The sequence below is a fragment of the Symphodus melops genome, assembly GCF_947650265.1.
Source record: "Symphodus melops genome assembly, chromosome: 19".
NCBI classification, from domain to species: Eukaryota; Metazoa; Chordata; class Actinopteri; order Labriformes; family Labridae; genus Symphodus; species Symphodus melops.
The window spans coordinates 614,874-622,373 of NC_136709.1; the positions used below are offsets into that span (position 1 = coordinate 614,874).

The 7,500-nt window shown below is 50.0% G+C and overlaps 1 protein-coding gene across 1 annotated transcript in view; it reads right to left on the reverse strand.

Annotated features, from left to right (window-relative positions):
- Window positions 1–7,500, reverse strand: part of LOC306840155 (A-kinase anchor protein 6-like) — a gene marked incomplete at its 5' end in the record, with an annotated part of 55,173 nt that overhangs the window by 41,502 nt on the left and 6,171 nt on the right. Inside the window, 3 exons of the mRNA XM_079369249.1 lie at window positions 6,799–7,059; window positions 7,148–7,276; window positions 7,361–7,500. The exon at window positions 7,361–7,500 is cut by the window's right edge and continues 1 nt beyond it. Coding sequence (XP_079225375.1) covers window positions 6,799–7,059; window positions 7,148–7,276; window positions 7,361–7,500 — 530 coding nt within the window. The remainder of the gene's footprint in view (window positions 1–6,798; window positions 7,060–7,147; window positions 7,277–7,360) is intronic.

Genomic DNA, 7,500 nt, shown 5'->3' on the forward strand with positions numbered 1-7,500 from the left:
CCATATATGGGCGCGGGCCGTCGCATGCTGCAGTGAGACAACCAGGTTTTAAATTCTGCACTCTTGTCCTGATCCAAATCAGCCAATCAGAGGGCCAGGTGACCGACAGGAAGACACGGACAGATCTCACACGGACATGTTCTCCATCGTTCGGGATATTGACTTTGATTCGCAGACATATGGAGAGCTTGAAGACAGGAAGTTAGACGGAGAGGAGGAGGCGACGACGCTTGATGGATCTAGACTGCCATCTACTGGCTGACAGGTGAAGAGATGAATACTGACAGAGCTTCCTTCTGCACCTGGAAGGATGTGTGAAGCATCAGATCGTGCATCCATCCCTCCGTTAAACCCCGCCCCCCCCCCCCCCCCCCCCCCCCCCGCTTCTGCTCCCGTACACCCGGGTGTCCCGTCGCTGGCGTGCACTCTCCCTGCTGCTGGCTACATGAGGTCGTTATCCAACCTGTGCACGGCTTCACGTGATAACGAAGCGACAGGCGGACTCGAACATACTCTGCACAACGGAGAACGACGCGGGGAACGTGGCGATGGCGTGTACCGGCGTGTTCGTGCCTCTCGTACCTCTTCAAAGCGTGCCGGGGTCAAGAAAGCTGGGAGCGCTCGCACTCGTCAAACGAACCGGGTGTTCAGGGTGAAGTGTCGTGTGAGGGCGCTCTCGGCCTGCGTTTCTTGAGCGTCCGCCGGGAGGTTGGGGGTTCGATCCCCGGCTCCTGCAGCCACATGTTCGATGCGTCTTTGGTGCAAGAAGAGCGAGGAGCGTTCTGTAGTTCAACTTTAACATCGAGCGCCGTTTTGAAATCCGTCTCTCAAACGAGCGAGGACGAAGGTGCACGCCCGCTCTCTGCAGCCAATGTTTACATCTTCATCGCTCGCTGTAATGATCAGTGTGTGTGTGTGTGTGTGTGTGTGTGTGTGTGTGTGTGTGTGCACAGCATACATGTTAGTTTGTGCGGTCAAACCTTGACCGATTGAGCGGCAGTATGTTAATTATAACCATGAACCTAAAAAAAAAAAAAAAACATCGATATGATTCTATCCATCTCTGGGTCGCTCGTTATGGAAGAGAGAAGACAGGAGGAAGGAGGGGGGAAGGCAAGGAGAGAAGGAATGATAAGATAAGGAAAAGAAAAGGAAAGGAGAGACAGAAAGGAAAGAAAAGGGAGAGGTAGGGAAGGAAAGGAAAGGAGAGAAGGAAAGGAAAGAAAAGGGAGAGGTAGGGAAGGAAAGGAAAGGAGAGAAGGAAAGGAAAGAAAAGGGAGAGGTAGGGAAGGAAAGGAAAGGAGAGAAGGAAAGGAAAGAAAAGGGAGAGGTAGGGAAGGAAAGGAAAGGAGAGAAGGAAAGGAAGGATTAAAAGTTTCGAGGGAAGATAGGAAAAAGGGGTGAAGAATGGAAGGAAGCAGGGGTGAGGGAAGGAGAGAAGGAAAGATAAAATAAGGAATGGGAGAGGTAGGAAGGATACAGAAAGGAAGGAAAGAGAGAAAAGAAGAAGTGAAGGAGAGGAAGCGGAGAAACGCGGAGCAGGAGGAAGAAGACGAGGAGGATGTAGGCGTGAACAGGAGCGGCGTCGGCGCTGGATATCGACCAGCGTGCACTGGGCTGCTTACAGCTGCTTTGATGTCTCTAAACCAGTGAGCATCCCGAGGGGCAGAAAGGCCTGCTGGGAGCCGAAACGCCTGATCTGATGGTCCGCCGCCTGGATAAGCGCTCTGATATCTGCTTCATCTCTTCCTCCTGTGGTTCGGCTCTTCACCGCCGGATAATTACCGCTCGCCTGACGGGGCTTTCTGAAGGACGACGCTGATAGATTCAGACTCAAACTCCGGCAGACGATGTTTGCCTTCCATGATTAATATGTTACAGGCAACGGGGGCTGATGTTTATGGGCCCAGAGCGCGAGGAAAAACACCATATAGGGAAAGAAGCGGCAGGAAGTGAGAGCAGCAAAGGTTGCTCAGGTTTGTGTTCAATTATCCTCGCCCAGAAGACCGACGAAATCCCCTGACGTCAGTGTTCGACCAGAGGCTGTACAACAAATTCTCTGTGTATAAAGTGAATTAAAGGCAGCCACCAGGGGGCGCCTCAGACAGCTGAGGGGTCTCCCAGGGATGAAATCAGGGAGTGAGTCGAGTAGCTAAAGTCGATGCTACCGCTCTCTGGTTTGAACATTTCCCGTCTCTCTTCAGCTGCCCAATCCAATAAAAGCAAAATATCCAAAAAGTCTATTTTGTGACCTTTAAATTATAAAATACATGAAAAGGGAATTGAACACAATCGCTCTGCGTGTTTCTCTCCTGGCAAAGATTTCACCAAAAAAAATGTGGTTTCAAATTTCCAAATAAAAATAAAAATGTTCTAAGCTTCCCCCTCCAGTTCTTCCAGTCCCTCCCAGTACAGTTCAGTGTTTTGGTGTGAGATGTTCACGTAGCCACCGGGGCTAACAACGAAAAAAAGGACGATTTATTTAAAATGTGCTCTTTTGATATTTCGTGTTAAGACGTTTGAGTCGCCTTGTTGCTGAAATAAACTTCAAAAGAGGAGAACTTGAGTTAATGAGAATTTATCACAGATTATAATAATGGACCATCACCCGTGTGTCCCTGCAGGGGGCGCTGGAGTCCCCCGTGTGTCCCTGCAGGGGGCGCTGGAGTCCCATGGATGCTGTCTCAGGCTAACTTTGAGTCAAGCTAACGGCAGGCTGAGAGCTGGAGCTGAGGCCACGCCCACCTGTCAATCAGCTCAGCTACACGCCTTATTGTGAATAACTCTGATCCTTCATCCAATCAAAACTGCTGAGTCATGAAAACATTCCCCCCGTACAGTGTGTGTGGATGGAGACATGAGCTAATCACACCTATTTGGTTTTTTGAAGCAGGCTGTAAACATGTTCATGTCTGCTGTAAAAACAGGCTGTTTGAATGGGTGTGTATGTGACTTCCTGTGCTGCTGTAGCCAGCCTCTAGTGGACACTCCAGGTACTGCAGCCAGCCTCTAGTGGACACTCCAGGTACTGCATCGTCTCTGTGTTTCCACACTAGTTACTGCTTGAAGTTTGTTTTCTCTGGACCTGTCCACGTTGTTTATAAGTTTTTATCTATGGAGAGAGAAAAACACTCCTCCTCCTCCTCTCTCTTATTTTCCTATCTTCTCGTCTTCTCTGCTGCCGGTGGGCGTCCCTGCCCGCCCCCTGCCGGGCCAATCAGACGAGTGTTGATCTGAGTTTGTTGTCTGTCTGACTCCCACTGCTCGCAGATAGGCCGGCGTGCCGCAGAGCCGCCGCACACACACTGAGGAGCAGACAGCACATACGACGTGATCGCATGAAGTGTAGGACACTTATCCAACTCGTCGGCTCGTTCGCCGTCTGGGTTGCTTTCGTCTTCTGCGGTTTGCGGGGAGTCGTATCCCGTACAGAGCAATTAAGAAACCCGGGCTTCCCGTGCGTGTGCGTTCCCTGCGTCGCTCTCATAAACTTTCACAGGAGAAGCCGCAGGTTTACGTGACGTGGACAGAAATGATTAGAGCAGCATGGCAAATGATGAGGAGGTCGAGGTCAAGATAACGGCGTCCAGACTGAGAGTGTGGAGGAGAAAAGTCTCGGATGAAATATTCATGTCGGACAGCAGAGGCAGCGTGAAGAACGAACAAACAGAGAAGAAGAAGAAACTAGACAAACATTATTATAAGACAGCAGCGGTCAGGGCGCGATGACGTCACGGTTTTAAAGATACAGAGCGTCACAAAACCAGCTGCTTGAAATGATCCCATCTTCATCTTCAATCCTGCAGCCAAAGGAAAAACCCAAAACGATGAACAAAACCAACCAACGAACATCCCGACAAACTGAGCTGCTTTAAAATCCACATCATCAAAGTCGACACTTAAAGGTGCGGTACGAGTGATTCTGCCTTTTTTGGGCTCTTTGAAAAGAAATTCCATTATTTTGCATTTCAAAATGAAAAAAATAGTAAGGCTTTTATTTTTTAAATGTCTTAATTCTAAGAATACTTTACTTGCTGTGTGCTTTTATTTTGAAATTAAGGAAGGCCCTTCTGGTAGATGAGAAATTAGGGTATGAAATGAAAAGACCAAGCGTTTTACATTTTAAAGTTGTCGGCCGGGGTCGTCCAGGCTGGCGTGAGTTTCCGCTGAGGGATTTGTTTCACTTCCTGTTGCTGTTTCACTTCCTGTTGCTGTCTGTCATCTTTTAGTCAAATAAATCTCAAACTTGATCAGCAACAAACAAATGCAGAACCTCATTCTGTACGAATGCGAGCTATTGAATTAGCCTTGAGCTAACATTGACCTGACGTCTCCAGCTCCTCCCACAACTCCAAATATGGTCACGTCTGTCGCCAGAAAAGCAAGATGGCGACGATCTTTAGCCTCAACGTGATCAAAGATCAAAGTGATCTTCAGTATTTGAGTCTGACGTTCTTTACATGTTTTTTTATTCTGACTGTAATCACGTCCCCGCTCGTCTGAGGACCACCACGTCCGAGTTCAGACCTGCTGGACGGATTATTTTCCGCTCTGCTCCCGGAGTCGGCTCACTACCCGCTTTGCCCCCCCCCCCGTACTCAGACGAGACTCGGCGCGCAGAGACAGAATGTCATCCTCCTCGCCGAGACGCCGCTTCTCCTCTCTTCACTTCCTCAATTAGGCGGCTCATCCATCGCCATGATTACATGCTGCTAATTAAGCAGCTAATCAGCTAATTAGCCGGGAGCAGAGAGGAATGACGAGTGTGTGTGAGTGTGTGTGTGTGTGTGTGTGTGTGTGTGTGTGTGTGTGTGTGTGTGTGTGTGTGCGGTTAGCTCGAGGTGTCATGTGTGACACAGCAGAGCGCACGTTCATGTTTTTAAAGGTTTCATTTTGTATTTCAGGGAGAACGTTTCCTCTCTGCTGTTAAAAATAAAAACTAAACAAACTAATCAAAGTCTGGATTTCACACTTGGCCGTTGTTCGAAGGCTCGAGGGGGGGGGGGTTAAAACCCGCCTCAGCTCCAGCTCCCTGCCCATGGGACTCCAGCGCCCCCTGAAGGAACACATGGGGGACTCCAGCGCCCCCTGTAGGAACACACAGGGGACGACACGGGAGTCTGGTCCGGACCGAGGTCTGATCCGGTCTGATCCTGCGATGAGGACTTCAGCCTCCGTACGAGGGGACTCCAGGACCTCCAGGTTCACTCAGGTAAAACAAGTTTCATAACTTCTGCGTCGCCCGCCCAGCTTTAGATTCCCGTCATGGACTTTCGTGTTTGTCTGGACGCCTTTCCAAAACACGGATCAAAACATTTCGACCACACGTAAAAGCGCGGGGAGGAAGACGGAGCAGGCGGGGACGGCGCTGACATTTCATCCGTCAAATCGCCGTTAAGTGTGAATATTAATGTGCACTGTTTGAGTCCATGTGAAGGACCGAGTGTAATGAGGGGATCAAACTCACGACCTCCTGAGGTCACTGATCCCTCGCCCCCCCCCTTTAATTCACAGATTGATCGCTGCGTATCCAAACCATCCTCACAGATAATCCCATTACAGCGCTCAGATTCTGTCAGTGGGCTCCTGACCCGGCTAACACCAGATAAGACCGACACGCTGAACTCCATTGATCCCTCGTGGGGGGTGGGGGGGGGGGCAGAGTAAGACATCGCTGGTGGACTACAAGGTGTTGAGAATTAAGACCATAAAGCAGGAACAGTGAAATAAAGCTGAATGAAATCAAAGCTGTCGGCGAGTGCAGATCAGCTTCTTTATAGCGCTAATTAAAAGGAGCGACGGCGAGGAGAACGGATCCCCAGAGCTATTGACATTTTGCCATATTCAATATGACAGATATGACTGATTAGTTCACCGGGCAGCCTCATCAATAATCTGCCTGCCAATCAAACGTGACCTTTCGCAGAGAGGTGATGAATTAACGGGGCCACAGGACGATCCGATACCAGCCCTCCAATCCATCAAGACGGCTGCAGCAGTGGGTGGGGGTGGGGGGGTGGGGGGGGGTGTCCACTTGTCGTTCTTTCGTCAGATTTAAGGTTTATAAAATGGTTCCTGTGGTTCTTCTGCAGATTAACGCAGGTACAGGAGATTCAGGCGACACGCGTGACCTCTGCGCTACAACACGCTCGACTCTCCTGATGCGTTCGGACACAAAGCTGCTAAGCTAAGTCGTAAACGGACAGATCGTCCAGACACGTCTTGTTTTTGTTTTTAGGGCCGGGACTTTAACATGATTATGATTAATTCAACAAGAAAATAACACGTTAAATTTTTTTAAACCATGTAATCACAGTTTGCCTCGTAAACAGCGCGGAACTGTTTGTCATTGCTACATGCTAGCTTCGCGCTAACTTCGCCACAAGTACAAACAAGAAGCGTTTGCAGCCGAAACTCAACCGAATGACCAAAATTAGTAATTCAACGTCTGATAAACAAATTCACTCGTTAAACTGATCGCTCTGAACTGTAGACCACTATCAGTGGTAGAAGATAAGGGATTAGAAAATGTGCTAAAGCTAGCAACGTGTGCTCCAACTTTCCAGATGCTGTGCAGAAAAACTATTTCAAACAAGATCCAACAACTTTATGAAACTGAGAAGTAAGATTGCTGTTTTTGTCTTTACATCACTTCTAGACTCCGGAGACTTCCTGCTTATCGGACGCCACAACTGAAGAAGAAGTGATGACCCTTCGATGAATTCAAATGAAACGTGTCACAGCCGCTAAGAGATGTAAAAAACACAACAGAGAGAAAGAAGAGGAGACCGCTCGCACCTCGATCTTCCTCCAGACATCAGCGTCCCTGTCCTGGCTCTGAATGTCCACCAGCAGCTGCTGCACCAGGGACGCTCCTCCACGCACGTCCACCAGGGGCGCCATCAGCTGCGGGCAGCGCTCTGCAGACCTCGGTCCCTCCTCCTCTTCAGACTGCAGGTCGCTCAACGGACCTGACTCGATGCTTTCGTCCAGCGAGGGAGCGACATCGCTGGAGGAGGCGGGGCTAAAGCGGCTGACCAGGTGACGTCTGTACGGAAGCTGAAGGGAGGCGAGCAGAAGGACGCCGTGAATCAAACGCACGCCGACGACCCGAAACATGTGACATAAAGGTGAAACTGTAAGATACCAGAGGTGGAAGATGAAGGGGAATGTCGTCCCCGCTCTCCTCTACGTCCCAGTCTTGGTTGGGCTCCGTCAGATCCCAGTCGTCCACATCCTGCAAAGCCTCGTGGGCGGAGTCACAGCTGTCAGGCCTCTGCAGGACGACAACAACAACAGCATGTCACGCTAACACGTGTGAGATCACGCAGCACAAAGAGGAAGTTCAGTGATGACTAACCAGCGGGACGGACTGAGTCAGACTCTCCAGTTTCATGGCGAGCATCTCCGTCTTCCTGAGCTGAGCGGGGAGCGCCAGGAACTCTTCGGACCCGTACCAGTGCTCTCTGTCGGGGCTGTCTTTACACGACACCTGGGCCG